General features: G+C 45.0%; 1 protein-coding gene across 1 annotated transcript in view; it reads left to right on the top strand.

The window, feature by feature from the left end:
* The first annotated feature begins 2,179 nt into the window (after positions 1-2,179).
* The window catches only part of LOC142010740 (adhesion G protein-coupled receptor F5-like), a 68,257-nt gene continuing 50,824 nt past the window's right edge, over positions 2,180-19,612 (top strand). The window contains exons 1-2 of the mRNA XM_074989153.1: positions 2,180-2,216; positions 15,076-15,200. Of these exons, the coding sequence (XP_074845254.1) occupies positions 15,096-15,200 (105 nt within the window). The 5' untranslated portion in view covers positions 2,180-2,216; positions 15,076-15,095. The remainder of the gene's footprint in view (positions 2,217-15,075; positions 15,201-19,612) is intronic.

Below are 19,612 nucleotides of genomic sequence, written 5' to 3' on the forward strand. Positions count from 1 at the left end.
TTTAGTGTGTTCACTGGAAAGTTCATTGCTTTTAGAAACAGGGAGCACAACAGTAGTCCTTTGATTTACGTGAGGTATCCTCTCCTGCGCATCCTCGCATAATCCAAATTTCGCATAAGTTGGAGGGTGGCTTTTTTCCCCAGCAGAAAGCACATTCTGTAGCTGGGGAAGCAACATGAGCACCTGGAGCTCCTTTAGAAGTCCTGAGTTGGGGGACCATTAAGCCTGGTGGTTTTTTGGGGCTGTGGGAGGGGAAAGGGGGTTTAAGCCCGGGGCAGGTTAGGGCTGCAGGGAGGCAGCAGGTGGAGCTGAGCCAGAACCACACATGGGGGGAGTGGTTGAACTGGGGCAGGGGACACTGAGCTAGAGCCACGTGCTGGGGTGGTGAGCTGGAGCCATGCTCGGGTGGTGAGCCAGGCTGCAGGGGGTTTGAACTGGGCTGCAGGGGGTTTGAAGCTGGGCGGGGGGAAGTTGAGCTGGAGTTGTGAGTGTGGGTGGTGAGCCAGAACTCTGCTTGGGTAGTAAGCTGGCAGGGGAGTAGAACCAGTGTCGGGGGGCAAGGGGTTGAGCCGGAGGCAGGCATGGGGCTGGAGGGTGGGCTGGAGCCATGTGCCAGTGGTTAGCAGGGCTGGGAGGGGTTGAACAGGGCTGGGGGGTGGGGTTGAGCCATAGGGATTTTGGGTTGCGTTTAACTTGCATTAATAGAAGTTAAGCACAGCTCAAACTCATGTATTTTGAGGGTTTAAAGTCATTTATTTTGTGTGATCTTCATAACAATTGACATGTTTATGAAAAATCACCATATATTTTTGTTAAAAATACATGTCCAGAGATTTTAGGCACAGAAAAGGATTCTATCTTGGTAAGGTACGGGTTTTGGTGGAGGCATCCCTTAGAATTAGTTCATTAAATAGTCAGAAGTAAAAAAAGGAAAACTCATTTGCCCAGCTATCTGGAAGAAAAGGAATATTGTCCCTTTAAGACAGGGGCAGGGAACCTATGGCTTGCAAACTTCTATCTGTCTGCAGGGGTGTGAGCCAGCACCAGCACTTCAGCCATGCAGGGGGTTACCATGGCTGGAGCGTAAGTGCCAACCAGCTCCACCACTACGAGGCGGGGGGCACCCCAAGCCTCATGGGCCCAATTCAGGCAATCTGTGGTTGGATCCAGATTGTGTGGAGGGAGGAGCTGGTGGTGTTCTCACTGGCAGGTGGAAGAAGCTCCTGTGTTACAGGAAAGTGCTCTGTGCAGGCACTGCCCAACCATCATACCAATTGTCTGAGTTGGCCCCCATCCAATGCCTGCATCCTGAGCTTTACTTCTCCCTTCTGCACTCTCCCTCCCAACCAGACCCCTCACGCCTATTGCTCCTGAACCCCCTTCCAGACCTCCCCAGCCCCAGCCCACACCTGCATCCTCCCTCCTGCCCAGACCCCACACCCCCACCTCAATCCACTCCCTGGCAGCCCCTCCCATGCATTGAACCCTTCATTTTTGGCCATACCCAGAGCCTAGCATGGGCCTACAAATCTACCACCTCCAGTCCTCCTAGGCCCTTGGATTGAGCTTTGTGGGTAGTGAGGTGAATACCTTTTGTGTCTGCTTCACAGTCGGGGAGTGGATCATATTTGTGTCCCTGACTGATTTTTCTTTGAGTTACTGGTCTCTGACCCAGCAAAGTTTCCCCATCACTGCTTTAAGAGCTCTCTTCAACAGGAGGGCAAAAGGAACCTCTTTGGAAGCAAGTTTTTGTAGCATAGTAATTAAAATGTGTATTTTAGACAAGGGTGCCCTTTTGAACGATTTATTTAAAAATCTATGTGTCTGAAGGTCCTAGTCTTTAAGGCTAAAGCTGAATATTCAGATTCTGCATCTAAAACTCTAGGCACAGATTTTTAACAGATCTGATTTTACTAATTTCAGTAACAAAATAATGAAATATTTAGAGCAAATTCTAAGCTATGGTCCTGTAGACATAGCAATGTGCAACTGTTTTTGTCACTAAATTCAGGATTGGCACATGCCTGTTAAATATCTTCATTGACGTTTAAAGGTTCTTTCACAGGTTCAATGTTATACTAACAGGTCTGGCAAGCTGGAAGGCTTTTCACTTTTACATTAAGAGATTCCTTTTCGGGGGAAGAGTCACCAGTCTGCACGCTGCTACAGTCTGCTCTGGGAGCCTTCAGTCACGCTCAAAACAGGGTTAGGAACAGGTGAGTGGTTGAGCTGTTACCAGATTTGCCTGTTACTTTGGGGTATGCTCATTTATTTGGGGTTGCAGAAGGATGAGGTGAATAATTCTATCAGTGTGCTGTTTGTGACACTAGTGTTCCTAAAGGAGCTTTACTTCTCCCTTCTGCTAATTACCTCCCAATGGAGCTATTCTGCCCAACCCCAGGTCCACAGGATTAAGTTCTTCCCTTTGCTCAGGGGGCTGGGTTGCACAGCACTGCCAATCTGTGGCCGTTATGTGCCCTTGGACTCAGTGGCTGGGTTGAACAGACTCTCAGCTGCCACCCTCATATGCCACCCGGGTGAGCAGCCCCTCCCCATCCCCACTTTCACAGCACAATCATTCTACTAGTGACCCACTCAGTGGGCAAAGCCCACTGGAGTTCTGGGCACCAAAGGGATCTTGTAGCATAGGTACAAGAAGTGTTGTTGCACAGTGAATGGGGCAACCAAAACAACACCCCTGAGGAAGAGTGAGCCAGAAAGGAAGAAAAAGAGAGAGAAGCCACCAGTGTAACAATGAAAGTGATTTATTTCTAGTTAGTGAATATATATTTAACAGTTACAATAGTATATAAACTGCTTACAAATGTTAGGGCTAGCAAACCATATAACTTATTACATAAAACAATGGTTGGAGGCTATGCCTGGACAGAGAGAGAGAGATGTCACCACTCTGTGGCGCTTCCACGGATCGAGGGTCCCAGATGTTGATGGTAGCTGGGGGTCCAGAAGGCAGAAGACAAGCAGAACCCCCAGCACAATCAGGCAGGAGATGATGAGGTCTCAATGGTACTGATGTAGGGTTTTCATCCAGGAATCAGAACAGTTTCTTAAGCAAGGACAGGTGTTTTTGTAGAGCCAGGACAATGGTTGAAGAAGAACACTGGATTCTATTGTGGGTAAACAGAGGTGAGACAATACAGACAGATCATGACTGGCTAGGGGTGATGTTCCTTAACTAGCTCACAATGCAACTAGACAGTTTCAGTATTTTGAGTATCAATGGGATCCATTATAAGAGTTGGGCTGATAATGACTAATTTGGGTGTGAGCAGGCCTGAGTTCATTAGCATCTGGAGCATAGATTTTCCATCAGGCAGTGCTCCTCTGCCCTCGGTATCCCATAGTTTAGTGTGTTCCTCCTTTGGAAGAGCTCTTCTCCATTCATTATGTTAATGGAGAGGTCTTTCTGTTCCAGCTTCAGTGCAGAGGAGATTAGTGGTGTGTCCTTAAACCAATCACCCTTGGTAGGATTTAGGTGTGTCCAACTCTGCCAGGTTCAGTGCTTTGTCTTTGACTCAGGCAGAGGCCTGGGGGAAGGGGATTTGTTTTCTATGGGTGTCACTACTTGGCTCCCCAAGAGCACAGGGTTGACAGATGGTCATGCTCTGGTTCCCTAAAAACAAGAGCTGGTAGGTAAAAAAGCACCGTGACCCAGGGCAGTCACTGCCTTCTCTTGTCTCTTACACCCACCACCCCTGCTGCTGCCCTGGGCCTTTTGAATGCCTGAACTCTCTCCTGTATTTCCAAATCTTTCCTGAATTCTGGATGCTATTGTTTTATCAATGTTATGTTCAGAAACAAGGTCCCTTCCTACTTCTTCTTGTTATTCCCCTTTCCGTATCTCCAAGGATCTCATTAGCCCTTTTTGCCCTGCTGGGTTGTACAGGAAGTTTACATTTTGCTGGTGTAAATCTGCAGTAACAGTAATAATTAGATCCTGTGAGCTCATTTTCAAAAACTTGGAACAGAAAAATCACAAACTACTTTTCTTACCCTCTCAATCCTTATCACCAAGAAGTTCTTGATTAATATGTGTTTATACTGTGTTTTTTTTCTCACTGAGCTGTGTTATCTGAAGTCAGTGCAGCTTCCCCCATCTGCCCTTACAACAAACTCTGTCATGAATTATTGTTTCTGGGAATGAGAGTGTGTGTCAAAATGCTGTGTTTTTGAAGCAAACAGTGTCTACTCACCAGTCATATTATGGCCCTGTTAATGGTCATGTTTTAGCAATGCATAATAGCATGGAAGCAAAGGCAATCCATATTGGCAGTCAAGCAAGAACTGTGAACAGTAAGAGAAAGTGAACAATGAAAATATGGCTTTAGGCTCTGGCAATCTGATCTCTTAGAACAAATGCACAATTGATAGTTGTAGACTTAAAGACCTCAGGCTGGATCTTAGGTACCTCCAGTGATGCCAAATAAGCTATGAAGAGTTACATGAGCTATGAATTCAGTCCCTTGCTCCAACAGTAAGCTACATCAGGTTGTCGGCAACTAACTGATGTTCCAATTTGATGGTCAGACCAAAATTTTTTTTAAAAAATCAACCCCAATTTAAATTTTGTAAAATTTTCAGTGAATCAAAAACTGGCAATTAAATTAATTTCAGCAGAACAATGAGGTTTCAGTCATCCTGAAGTGAAGCATTTAATATTGATTTCAAGTATTTTTAGTCTAAAGAAAAAAGAATAAGGAAAAGGAAATTAAGAAAAGAGGAAGTGATGCTCATGCTTTCCTTACACCCAAGACGCCAACAATTAGACCCTTCATTGGGGATGTGGGAGACAAAGGGTTAAATCCCCATTCTGAAGCGGGGACTTGAATCACTCACATCCCGGGTGACTAGTAACAGAGAGGAAGCTGTGCTAGTCTATATACTATCAAAACAAAAAAGCTGCCAAGTAGCACTTTAAAGACTAACACAATAATTTATTAGGTGAGCTCTCGTGGGACAGACCCACTTCTTCAGACCATAGCCATACCAGAACAGACTCTATTTAAGGCACAGAGAGGTCACTGACTATCAGGGGGAATCTGCTCTTCCTTCCTCTTCAGTTTTGTGAATGGCGCCAACATCCCCTTATGACACTGTCCTGGAAAATCAAAATATTTCATTTTGTAAACATGAGAATGGTTCATTCCAATATTTCCAAAGCTTTTGGTTTGTTTTCAACTGAGCCAATTCACCAAACTCAACACATTTGCATGAAATGTTGCAGTCAACCCGAATCTGCATGTTTAGGCAACAGAAAACCTTCTGCTGAAATTTTTGTACCCCTCTTGTTACAACCATTTATGTAGGACAAGCCAGATTTAACAGGTATTTAGGCAACTAAAGATTTTACTAGGCAATTAATGTGATTTATTTCAGTAGCAACCCAGAGTCTAAGTCCCACCAATTTCAATTTTTGTGAGAGGCAGGCACCAAGGCATGGTTGAAAATTCCTGTAGACATGTATCCGTGTGTTAAGTGCCTCAGAACCTTCAGAAATATGTCTTTAAGTTTCTAGCTTCTAATTCCTCTCTCCCTGCTTTTCTTTCCTTTTAGATGCTGGTACCATAGGTCAGGTCTTCACTAGACAGTAGGTTGATTGTAGATATGCAATTTGAGCTGTCACAGTTGCATTGCTAGAATCAACTTATCTGCAATCAACCTACCTGGCTATTCTCACAGAAGTAGGTCGGCAGAAGAAGCTTAATAACTACCCAACAAGCATGCCAGCAAATAGGCACTTTGATACAAATGGTGCTTGGTATCTCAAAAAACAAATGGACAGTCTCTCTGAAATCAGAACACTGGATGTTGTTAGCACAGCTGGCATGGGCATAGATGCAGCATGCTGGTTATCCCTATGAAAGCCAATGAGAGACGAGGGCATGTTGGAATGTACTTATACATTTCAGGCTTTATTCATACAACACTGGGTCCTTTTGAATGGTGAGCAATAAAGGGTAGAGTAGGTGTTAAAAGATGGCGAGAACACTTTAGCAACCTGCTGAACAGACCATCGACCATGAATGGAGGTCCTCAATGAAATTCCACAACAACCCGTCCTGACAAATCTTGACTTTCCACGCACTATAGATGAGATTAAGAAAGCTGTTAGCCAGATGAGTTCAGGAAAAGCTCCTGGAAAAGATGGGATACCAGCAGAGATATATAAAGCGGCAGGTCCAGCAGCACTAGCAGTGTTCCATAGCGTGATCATCAGCATCTGGGAGGATGAAAACATACCACAGGACCTCCGCGATGATATTATTGTCTCCCTTTTCAAGAATAAAGGCAGCAAAGCAAAATGTGGAAACTACAGAGGCATATCCCTCCTCTCCATTGGAGGGAAGATCATCACCCGCATCATCTTGAACCGCCTAACAGCCAGTATTTCTGAGGCAAATCTACCTGAAAGTCAATGCGGTTTTTGACCTGGCCGGAGCACAGTAAACAAGGTGTTTGCTGTCAGACAAATACAAGAGAAGTGCATTGAACAGAACATGCACCTGTATGCTGTCTTCATAGATCTGACAAAGGCGTTTGATACCGTCAACAGGGAAGCCCTTTGGACCATTCTAATACGACTTGGCTGCCCAAGAAAATTTGTCCAGATTATACGCCTTTTCCAGGATGGCATGACAGGTGATGTACTGTCTGATGGAGCCACATCAGTCCCCTTCAACATCACCAACAGCATGAAACAAGTTCTTTGCATTCGTCCTTAACCATGTTCTTTGCATGCGTCCTTAACCATGCAATGAGAGATCTGGACCGAGGTATATACGTGAAATACCAGCATGATAGTTCACTTTTTGACCTCCATCGCCTGAATGCAAAGAATAAGACAGTGCAGAATCTCCTTTCTGAGGCACTCTTTGCAGACGACTGTGCCCTTAGGGCTCACACTGAAAACGATCTTCAGCACATTGTCAACAAGTTTGCTGAGGCCTCGCAACTGTTCGGACTAACTATCAGCCTTGGAAAGACAGAAGTTCTCCATCTCCATCCATCATCCATTCTGGGATGCACTAACAGGTGTGTTGTGAACAAGACACGAGAAGTCATTCTTCCACTCTACTCTGCGCTGGTTAGGCCTCAGCTGGAGTATTGTGTCCAGTGCTGGGCACTGCAGTTCAAAAAAGATGCGGAGAAACTAGAGAGGGTCCAGAAAAGAGTGACAAGAATGATTAAAGGTCTAGAGAATGTGACCTATGAAAAAAGGTTGAAAGAATTGGGCTTGTTTAGTTTGGAAAAGAGAAGATTGAGGGGAGACATGATCGCAGTTTTCAGATATCTAAAAGGGAGTCATAAGGAGGAAGGAGAAAACTTGTTCTTCTTGGCCTCTGAGGATACAAGAGGCAATGGGCTTAAACTGCAGCAAGGGAGGTTTAGGTTGAACATTAGGAAAAAGTTCCTAACTGTCAGGGTGGTCAAACAGTGGAATAAATTGCCAAGGGAGGTTGTGGAATCTCCATCACTGGAGATATTTGAGAACAGGTTAGATAGATGTCTATTAGGGATGGTTTAGGTAGTATTTGTTCCTGCCATTGGGGCAGGGGGCTGGACTCGATGGCCTGTCAAGGTCCCTTCCAGTCCCAGTGTTCTATGATTCTATGATCAACCTGCACCTGGATCAAATGCTCCTTTCCCGAGTATCTCCATTGACAGCACTCAGCTTAAAATAGTGGAGAACTTTAAATACCTGGGTAGTGTCATATCCAGTGATGGATCACTGGATAATGAGATCAATGCGCACATATCCAAAGCAAGCCAGGCACTTGGCTGTCTGCGTGTCAAAGTTCTAAGCCAACGCAACATCCGGACGTCAACAAAACTGCTTGTGTACAGAGCTGTTGTTCTCTCATCTCTTTTGTACGGGTGTAAAACATGGACATTATATAGGTATCACATCAAGCAGCTCGAAGCATTCCACACACACTGCCTCTGTAACATCATGAAGATCCGCTGGCAAGACAAAGTGCCCAATCTTGAGGTCCTCGAGAGATCCCAGATGACAACCATTGAAATGATGATTATGAAGTCACAACTACGTTGGACCGGTCACGTCAGCCGCATGGATACCAACAGAATCCCTCACCAGCTTCTGTATGGTGAACTTTCCCAGGGCATCCGACGTATAGGTCGTCCACGGAAACGCTACAAGGATACCATCAAGGCCAATCTGCACTACAGCAGTATCAAACCTAGGGACCTTGAGGATGCCGCCAGTGACAGAACACAGTGGCGTGCAACAGTCAGCAATATCTGCCTTGCCTTTGAGGAAGACCGCTGCCAGCATCTACAAGAGGCACGCGAACGACGTCAGAGAGCATCAGCAATGCACAACCCACTGATTGCGAACTTCCCATGCACCATTTGTGGCAAAATGTGCACCTCTAGAATTGGCTTATGCAGTCACCAGAGGGCACACCATGAGACCAATAACAGATGATCTGCACAGATTTGTCATCATTGGATCGATGGACTACCATTAGAGGTCAGCAGGCTATGCCATCATTTTATCAGACTATGACGGCCAGTTATGGAATGTATGTGACAGGGCTCATGAAACATTCACTTGCCTTAATACCTCCATGTAAGGGCTGATCATACTTGCAGGGCTTCCATTTTGGTGGGTGCAGGGATTGCATGAAGCTAGTATGGACAGCACCACTAGACACCTGAAAGAGGACAAACAATGACCTATCTCTCCTCCATGCAAGCCAAAAGAATTGGCCAGTCATGGAGTTTGCAAAGCAAGTTGCAACTCTTAACAGTTGTAGCTAAAAGTGCTCTTCCATGCTTCTTGGGATTCTCTAGGAAGCATAATGCTTCCCGCTAGGCTGTTCTGACCAGGTCCAGAGGTGACTTTATGCCAGTTACACATGTTTCTGATAGGAGCTGGCTGGAAAGCAGCTTTTCTCTGTCCCAGGAGAAACCAATATTTTGACGTTATTTTATTCCAAATCAGAACAAAATTGTAGTCACGGAAAGGCACGTTAATAGGAAATATTTTAATAGTGGTAAAGCATTTCATTTCCACTTCAGCATCTTGATTTTTCTACAATATAAAAATATAATCAATCCAAACACATTTTGTTCTAATTAAAATGTAACATTTCAATACTTTTCCAGCAAAAAAAAGGGGCAGCCTTTTATCGTTTATCCCCAGTGGAACACTGTCAATGGGAGAGATTGAGGGAACCCCACATTAGAATATTCCAGACTCTGGGGGAAATTGGGATCTGGATCCTGTCAAGAACTTTACAGCCTAGATCCTTCATAGGGAACCCTTCCAGAGGCACAGCAAATAAAGCATCACCTGGAATGCCCAGTCTCACTGATTTGTGCCAGAGGAGACAAAGGAAAGCTAGGCAGGCTAACAAACAGCTAAGACTATCTTGGCATTGAAAAAAAGTTCAGAAAGGGGAAAGCAAAACAACATCTGTCTGGAACAGCTGCCATATGAGGGGCAATTGAAAGGTCTGGGACTTTTCAGCTTAGAAAAGAGGAGACAAAGGGGGGAACAGGAAGAGATCTATAAAGTCATGATTGGTGGGGAGAAAGTGAATAAGGAGAAGTTGTTTACGTGTTCCCATAATACAAGAATTAGGGGTCACCAAATGAAATTAAGAGGTAACAGGTTTAAAGCAAACAAAAGGAAGTATTTCTTCATGCAACACACAACTCCTTGTGGAACTCTTTGCCAGAGAATGTTGTAAAGACCAGGACTTTACCAGGGTTCAAAAAGAACTAGATACATTCACGGAAGTTTGGTCCATCAATGGCTATTAGCCAGGATGGGTAGGAATGGTGTCCCTAGCCTCTGTTTGTCCGAAGCTGGCAATGGGTGATAGGGGGTCGATCACTTTATGATTATGTGTTCTGTTTGTTCCCTCTGGGGCACCTGGCATTGGCCACTGTTGGAAAACAAGACATTGGGCTAGGCAGACCTCTGGTGTGAGTCAGTATGGCTGTTCTTATGTTTCTCTTTTCTTCAATAACTACCCAATAAGCAGCAACGAAGGGTCCTGTGGCACCTTATAGACGAACAGAAAAGTTTAGAGCATGAGCTTTCGTGAGTTAACTCACTTCTTCAGATGCTGGTCCTGGAAATCTCAGCATCTGAAGAAGTAAGTTAACTCACGAAAGCTCATGCTCATGCTCTAAACTTTTCTGTTAGTCTATAAGGTGCCACAGGACCCTTCGTTGCTGCTACAGATCCAGACTAACACGGCTACCCCTCTGATACCCAATAAGCATGCCAGCAAATAGACACTTTGATGCAATGGTTTTGTGTCTTATATAAACAGTCATTCACGCTTTGCAAGCCTGAGCTAAAGCCCAGTGAAGTCAATGTGCTTGTTTCACTGAGCCTTGGAGCTGGACCAGCCTGATAAAAATCAAAGCATTTGCAGCCTCTTTCTTTCCTTCCTTTAATAGAACACAATGAATTATGTTGCACGTCAGCAAATGTCTGGGCCCAAAAACAGCAATTTGAAATCAACAAATAAAAGGATTTGGCAAATACTAGGCAAACTAGGACTGATACAGTTCCCACCCCAGGCTCTCTGATTGTGTGTAGTGTTTCTCATATCAGCCTTTGGAAGACAGAGGCTTTTTCATTCAGTTCATGCACCACACTACTTTAATTTCTCTTTCTTGTTCATGGTCAGAAAACCTGGATGGAACCAGTTTGTTAATGAGACGCCTGTCTGCTGCTGGCCACCACTACTTTCATCAAATCACCCATTAGCTCATTCTCCCTAAATAGCTGGTGGTCCAAATTAACCTATCTAATCATCATTAATCTATCTAATGATGCCCAGAGGGGCAACAGTGAAAGTGATGGCTGGTACTTTTAAGTCCCTCAGTTAATTAGTGGTTAAAGCACAGTTGGACCCGAGTGTCTCAGAGAGACTGATTGAAGAACTGAAAGAGATATCTCCACTGAGCATCAAGAGTGAGAGCGGTATTTTGAAGGAAGAAGTAGAAAAAGCAGTGGAATGACTAAAGAACAACAAGAGCCCTGGAAATGATAAGAGCACGGGAGAGATGATCAAATACATCAGAGAAAGTATGATTCAGGAAATACACCAAGTATGTAATATAGCATGGAAAGAAGGGAAGGCACCTAGGGAATGGACAAGATCCATGCTAATGACAATACACAAGAAAGGAAGTACGTTGCAGTGCAATAACTACAGAATGATTGCCCTAACAAGTCATCTAGGCAAGGTGCTGATGATGATACTGATGGAGAGACTAAGATCACAGATAGAAGAACATATAGCAGAGGAGCTACATATAGCAGAGGAGCTAGCAGGGTTCACGAAAGATAGAAGTACCACACAGCAAATATTGGCACTAAGACTGATAGCGGGCAAAGCTGGATGAAAGAACAAGAATGTATACACTTGTTTTTGTAGATTTTCAAAAGACATTTGACAGTATAAATCAGAAAGTGACTTGGGCGGTGTTGGAGTCATATGGAGTAGACAGCAGACTGATATGGTTGTTGAAGGAGATCAATGACAATGCGGAGGCAGTGGTGAGAACATGCGGGGAGTTGGGAAGTTGGTTTAAAACAAGTAGAGGTACGAGACAAGGAGACCCAATATAGCCAAGTATCTTCATCGCACATCTGGAGAGAGCAATGGACAAGATCAAGGAAGAGATAGAAGGGATATCTGTGCACGAGAAAAGAATTAACAACTTGAGGTTTGCGGATGATATAGTTATCATTGAGGAAGGTGAGGAGACGCTACCAAGAATGGTGCAAGTGCTAAACAAAGAAAGGAAGCGGTACAGACTGGTTATGAACATCAATAAAACAAAAAGAATGGTATTTGGAGACAAGGAAATAGGAAGGAAGATCAGTACGGATGGTAGTGAACTATAAAATGTAGAGAAGTTCACACATCTGGGGAGCAACATAACATACGATGTAGACTAAGAAGGAAATAACGACTAGAATAGAGAAAGCAAGAGCGAGTTTGAATGTGATGGATAAGATCTGGAAAAGCAAAGCAATTAGCTTAAGAATGAAGGTGAACATCTTGAAAACGTGTATTCAGCAGCATGTTGTATGGATGTGAGACATGGGTGATAAAAAATTCGAAGAGAAGAATATTGGCATTCGTAAGGAGTTGTTATAGAAAGATTCTGAGAATAGGATGGATGCAGAAGGTCACCAATGAGGAATTATATAGAAAGATACTGCCAAAAGAGAACTTGCTGCAGAAGGTTATAAATGGAAGATGCAACTATTTGGGCATATTTGCAGAATGAATGATGAACAAAAAATCAAGACCCTGGTGCTCGGCATAATGGACGGTTCGAATAGGAGAGACAGACTCCACAGAGAATGGATAGATGATATAGTAGACTGGTGTGGAACTAGTCTGCAGAAACTAAGCCACTCCGCACTGGACAGGGAAAGATGGAAGGAAATAGTGAGAGAGGCATCAGACACCAACGGGTGCTGAGCCCACGGTTATTGATGATGATGATGAGTGCAAGCAATAGGGGCTCTGTCCCGTATATGCTGTCCAAAGGTTCATGCAGGTCTCCAGGCAACCACTTTGGCTGCCCATCTGGACCAGTTCCATAACCTCTGCTCCCCCTGGAGATGCTACAGGCCCAGTGGCCCAGTGGCCATGCTTCACTTCATCCATGCTGCTGTGACACTTTTGACTGTGCACATAGAGATGAAGGGCAGGTAACTATTGCACCAAACAGTAAAACTGACCCAGCTGTGCACAGTGGTTGAAGATGAGGCAGTCAGCAGCACTGTGTCCCAAAGGGTCTTTGAGACAAAGGGTCTTTGAGAACCAGGACGTCTGTGCCAAGACAAAGCTTCTTGTATACCATGCAATGGTTGTTCCAACACCATTGTACGCATACGAAACCTGGACAACAAACAAGCATCATCTGTAGACACTTGAACAATATCACCAATGCTGCCTCAGAAGAATCCTAAATATCTCTTGGGAGGATAGGCACCTGAACACTAGTGTCCTGGAAGAGTTGAACATTACCAGAATTGAAGCCATTATCTTTCACCAACAGCTTTCTTGGACTGGTCCCGTGGTCCATATGTCTGATCAGCAACCCTCAAAAGAGATTCTGTGTTCCAAGTTGAAGGTAGCACAAAGGAGCTTTGGGGGTCCAGAGAAAGTGATTTAAGGACAAGCTGAAGGTACACATGAAAACGTGTGGCATTGGTGTCAAGACTCGGGAGAGCCTTGGCCAAGATAGTCCCCATTGGAGAAGAGTAATCCATGAGGTGGTGGAGCAATTTGAGAGGTCCAGCCACAGTGCAAATGAGGAGATGTAGTAATAACTCAAGAAGTGGGTCTGTCCCACGAAAGCTCATCACCTAATAAATTATTTTGTTAGTCTTTAAAGTGCTACTGGACAGCATATTGCACAGAGTTCTGCCCTCTGGGTTTTATTAGTATTGTTAATAAATACTCTTGTCTATGTTTTGAGGTTTTATGCATATGCCTACACTTAACAGCATATTCCTACACTTAACTGTATAGACCTAAAAGAATGTGGGAGTGCAGGCTCATAGGGTATGAATGCAGCCTACAGAGAATCTATCATTAACAATCATCTTTATGACAAAGTGGGTCTTTATCCATGCAAGCTTATGCTCGAATAAATCTGTTGGTCTATAATGTGCCACAGGACTTCTAGTTGTTTTTATGAAGAACAACAAAGTACAGGAGTTTCCAAAAGATGTGAGCTGAGTTCCACCTATTTTTTTCCATCCATAGGCAGAATACATTTTTTTATGTGCACAAAGGCATGGGTGGATGCGCATCACCTTTAGAAACATGCTGCCCACTGTGAGTGGCTGTGGGTGCTCTGCTAGTCGGCTGGGAGCTCCCTGAATCTCTTCTAGGTGCTGTCCAAGCACTCAGCTCACAGTGAACGCTGGATGTGAGTTTGTGTGGCCAGGAGCCTCACCGTGTGGTGGGCCTCGCATACTCCCAAGCCAAGCAGGTCTGGACTAATTCAATAGTGGGATGGGAAAGTCCAAACACTTCCCTAACATCTCATGAAGTGGGGCTTGCTGGTCAGCAGGGAGAACTCTGCCCTTGCAATCAGGACTGAACAGAGGTCCTGCTTTGCTGTGAAAGATGATGCTTCCAATAGTGGTATTGATGTAGCGCATGAGGCACTGGGCTGGGCTCATCTCTCATGATTTCCATAGCGTCTGCAGAGAAGGAGCCACTCAGAACAGCAGCTCCTCACCATCCATAGGACAGAATGGCAAGCACGTCTGTATAGTTGGGCATCACTGGCCCCAGCTCTGTCTTACCAAAGTAAGTGCAGAGTGAGCTGTTCCAGTGGAGTGACTCTGAATTTGTACCAATGTGACTAGCTCTCCCTCCGCACCCACTCCCTCCACACCTGCTCTCACAGAAAGCAGCAGTGCTAGCACTGTCTGACTTCCTACACTGAATTAATTCTCCTCACCTTCACTTCTGCCTTTTTCCAGCTAAGCAAGCCAGCTGCTCCCCCTTCATCCACTCTCATGCCTGCAGTCCCACCTTTGACTCGCCCCTCGAACCCTCTCTTCCTCCTGCCTCCACTTTGTGTCCACACAGGTTGTCACCAATTCCTTCCAAAAGACATGATCTGCTCCTCCCTGCCTTCCCCCTTCACCTCCTACAGCTCTCTCCTCCTTCTTCCCTGTCAGCAGCACAGACGTTTCTTAGCAGCTCTCTTCCTATCAGGGCCACTGATAGGGTGGGGCAAAGGAAGCAGCTGCCCCAAGGCCCAGAGATTCAAAAGGGCCCACGGATCCTGGTTTCCAGTGCTGCAGTGGAGGAGGCCACCACCCCAGACTCTTCAAATTGCCAGCAGAGGCTGAGTAGATGCACTCCAGTAAGTATGTAAGTATAGACATACCCTAAGTACACAAGAGTGGGAGGTGAAACAGAGGTGAGGTGAAAATAGCACTTCTCCGTGGAGTTTATGAATGATTCTCACTATATAACTCAATAGAAAAAATCCTCACCTTTTGCTGTATTTTTCATTCAGGTTCTGCAATATTGAGTGAAATGCCACCCCTGGGCATTACAGTGCCCTGTTTCCTACTTCTAATCATCACCACATCTTCCCAGGCTTGGTTGGACTTCAGTTTTCGCCCATTTATCCATTACACAGTAAGTAACCTTCCACCTTGAGGGTGATTTTTAGGTCATATACAGCAAGGCTTAACTTGTGTGGAGCACTTTTCCTTCCGTCAGTCTCAAAGGAGATCAAGATCTTATGTCTCCATCAGATCAAGCAAGAACAAGAGGAGGTGCTAAATTTCCAACATGTATAGTGAGCTAACAATGTTTGGAAATCTCTGCAAAACAGAGAGAGATAAAGCCATCTGCTCCCTAAAAGCAAAGAGGTCCAGCTCACCCCACTGTATTTTAAGTTGGCTTTCTGCAAAGGACTTGAGGCACTTTCCTTAGGGGTGAGGAGCACCAAGTGATCCTTTAGGATGCAATGCGACAGCTTGATATTTTTACCCAATTTTCAATACACCACACCTATTATTCACATAGCAACTTTAATCCAGAAGGATCCCAAAGTGCTTTAAAAACAAGCCACTTTACCAGTTCCTGAATTGCGTTCTCTTCTTGGTGCAACGTGTCAGTTGGTTAGCAGTGCCCAGCAGAAAAATGATCCTTTAGGAATGCAAGAGGTCTTTCTCCACTTCAAACTGAAAGAGGAAGTGGAGCTTACGTAATCATCAGGTAACTGTTAGAGCTGCAATGCAGCCAGGAGAAGGGAAGAATCCCTATTGGTGCAGCACAATTTGTGCTGGGAATCTTTACAATTAGCACTGATGAAATCTTAGAAGGAACAAGCTCTAATCACACTCCAGATTGTTCCTCTGTGTAAGTTGGTGTTTTAAGAGTTGCTAGGCTATTCGCCAGCTCTGTAAATAAAGGTTTTAGTTAAGTTCCACGTACTGGCAAAGATGCAAATTACCTACTTTTGTGTCACTGCTTGTTTTTTTCACCCACCACTGAGAATGGTGCCAATACATTTTCGCGCACGAAATAAAATTAACGCATGCTGTCCTGTAAGCTCTGTGTCTCCTGTGCCATCTCACCTCTGGCTAACGTATGCTAGTGATGGCCTGTGAAATCGGTGTCTGAACTGCTACCTAAACTGAAGCAAAAAGGTTTCAACTATCTGAGATGCCAGGTGGTCCTTCACTTGTGAGGATCCAAAGAGAGCTGATAAAACCCAGTATTCCTGCCATAGGGATGGGAAAAACTGGACTCCAAGATTTAAAAAAAAAAATCTGAGTGCCAATAGCCTTAGCTCCAGTTTCCTCTCCTGGTCCCCCACTGAGCCCCTTAAGACCTTGGTCAGTGTTCCTATTTCAGGGCATTTCTAGCTATAAATTTAAGTCAGCAGACAGCAGTCTTAATAGCTATAGCTCAGTGGTTTGAGCATTGGCCCGTTATATTGAAGGTCGTAATTTCAATCCTTGAGGGGGCCTTTTAGGGACGAGGGTAGTTTAAAAAATGGTGCTTCATCCTGCTAAAAGGGCAGGGGAATGGACCTAATGACCTCCTGAGGGCCCCTCCAGGTCTATGACATGCATATCTCTCTCTGTATATATACACTGCCTTCCTTATATGTGCATCTTCACTAGCAGTGCTTGCTTCGATACAGAGAGCAGTGCACCATTGGTAGCTAGCCCACTGTGCAGCCCACCAGCATCTAGCACCAGGTGTTATAGAAAGGCTTCATGGGGGAAGAACGTAGTATGGATGTCCCATGATGCACTTTTCTCCCTCCCCTAATTTCATCCACTACTACTTAACCTTTGTACTCTGTAGGGAATACAGGTCATTTACAAGTCTCCTCCACTTCACTCTGTCTTGGGACAAAACTTCTAGCTGACTCCAGGAGTACCCCAGCTGTCTTTCAATCTCAATAGATCTCCACTTTGCCTGAAGCCTTCCTCTTTTGTATTTTCCTTGCGGGTTCCATGTGAGAGCTTGACGGACTATGCTGGATGATGGTTTTCTGAGGGCGTGGCCTAGCCATCTCCACTTTCTTCTCTTGGTTTGAATGTTAAGTGGCTCTCATCCTGCTCTGTTCCAAAGCTCCTCATATGTGAAAAAGTCTTGCCATTTGATGTGAAGCATGTACCTCAGGCATCTGTTTATGAATATCTCTAGCTTGTGCTTTCAAGACATTTTAATACGTCAGTTCTCGCATCCATCCAAGAACACACTCTTCACATTTGTGTTGACGATCCGCAGTTTCATATTTGCAGATATTATTTGTGAATTCCATATGGGATGGAGAGTCTTGAAGGCAGGGGAGAGATGGCTCAATGGTCTGAGCACTGACCTTGTGAGCTCAATCCTTGAGGAGGCCTTTGAGGGGTCTAGGGCAAATAGATTAAAAAAACCTGTCAGGGATGGTGCATGTTCCTGCAGAGTGGGAAGGGGAATGGACTCAGTGACCTCTCAAGGTCCTTCCCAGCTCTGTATTACCTAGAGACGTGGTTAAATCTCCATCCATAAAGGTTTTTAAGTCCTGGCTTTACAAAGTCCTGGCTGGGATGACCTAGTTGGGGTTGATCCTGCTTTTGGCAGGGACTGGACTCAAGGACCTCCTGAGATCCCTTCCAGCCCTAGAATTATATGAGTCTATTAATGCAGCTGTTGCTTTCCTTATTGTGGCATAGCTATCCTTCAGATAATTTCATCTGCGTCCCATAACATTTCCTACGTCCTATCAAAAGCATCCACCATCTCTAGACAAGAATGAGCAAGGAACTGGAAGCTGTAGAAACAAATAATGTTCAGCTGCTGTTTGCAGTCACACAGTAAATGAACATGATGGAGCACCACTTAGTTCTGAGAAATGAGCCCTGATGGGTGGAGTTGCATTATTATGAAGGTATGGGCTGAGGAGCAGTGGCTGCAGAATTTCCATATGCACCAGGCCACTTCTCAGCAACTATGTGAGTAGCTTTCCACTAGCTCTGCAGTGCAGCAACACCTAAAGGAGAACTGCACTGATAACAGAGGAGTGAATGGTGGTTGTTGAGTGTAAGCTCTCAATACCAGAGTTCTACCATTGAGTCAGGAGTCCATTTGAAGTTGAGATATCTATCTTGGAGGAAACTATGATCTAAATCCACAGGGCCAGAAACTGCCTTCTGCTAAGGACTGTGATGCTGGGCAATATGCAGTAGACACTGGATAGTTCCTAAACTGTGGTGGGGTGATAAATGGCACACATATCCCTACTTTGGCACAAGACCGCTTTGCCACATGGTACACAGGAAGAAAAGGCTATTTTTCCATGGTGTTACACAAACTGGTGGATCACTGGGGACAGTTTCACTGACATCTACATGGAATGGGATAAGAAAGTGCTTGACCTTTAAAAACACAGTCCTGTTCAAAAAGCTGCAAGCAGAGACTTTCATTCCAGACCACAAAAATTACCACAGAAAATGTAAAAATGCCCATACTGATCCTGGGAGACCCAATCAATCCCTTGCTCCCCTGGCTCCGAAGCTGGGCACTGGACATCTGCACAGCAGGAAGAAGCATTTCAACAGGTGCAGAATGATGGTTGAAGTGCCTCTGGCCATTAGAAGGGGTGTTGGTGCAGTCTGGTTACTAATTTAGACCTCAGTGAAAAAAAAATCCCACAATTATAACTGTCCACCATGTGCTTCATAGCATCTGTGAAAAAGGGAGAGAAATTTTTGCTAGCCTGGAGAGCAGAGTGGATCACCTGACTGCTGCTTTTGAGCGGTCAGATACCATGAATACAAGAAGAACTACACAGGGATCTGTACGGCTTGTGGTGCTTTGAGAGATTGTTTCAATAATGATCACCCCAGCAATGTATGTGTTTTCCTGTGTTGTTCCTCTCACTCTGTTTTTGGCACCCTTGTCTGAACTACACTGTGAGTGAATCATGGCAAATGCACTGCTTGCTATGATCTCTGAATGATATGCTCCCCAATCTCCTCCCTGCTGCCCTCCCGGAGCTAGGAGTTCAGACTCCAAGCCTTCATGCCCAGTACACTAAGTACTCCCTGGACAGAGCTAGGCAAGTCTCTGGCCCCAGCAGCATGAGCAGAGGAGGTGTGGCAGGGTTCACACTCGAGATGCTGCATGCTGATGAGCTGGAGCCTCTCTGTGCTCATTGCTGGTCTCCTCCAGCCTGACTTCGCTCTTTGGCTGCCAGTCAGCACTGTGCCAGGTCCCTCTGGTAGCTCTTTTCCCCATGATCTAAGTGCTTCTAAATGTCCACATTTCTTCAGCTAGATCTGAGCTGTGCCTGCTGAGGCCCTTCTTTCCACAGACCCAGGCCATCCACCACCTCCTGTTCTCTGTAGGAGAATGTTTGGAGCACGGGACCAGCATGCTCAGGTGGGCACTTTCTAGGTCTCCACACCAACGGAACAGGAAATGATCATTAAAAATTAGCAGTCCTGTCAGAGGGGAGGGGAAACACAGATACGGTGGTGATGAGACCACATAAGATCCTTACATACATAAGTGGGGAGGATTATTGTGAAGTTCTGTAA

This window comes from Carettochelys insculpta, chromosome 3, assembly GCF_033958435.1.
Source record: "Carettochelys insculpta isolate YL-2023 chromosome 3, ASM3395843v1, whole genome shotgun sequence".
Lineage (NCBI taxonomy): Eukaryota > Metazoa > Chordata > Testudines > Carettochelyidae > Carettochelys > Carettochelys insculpta.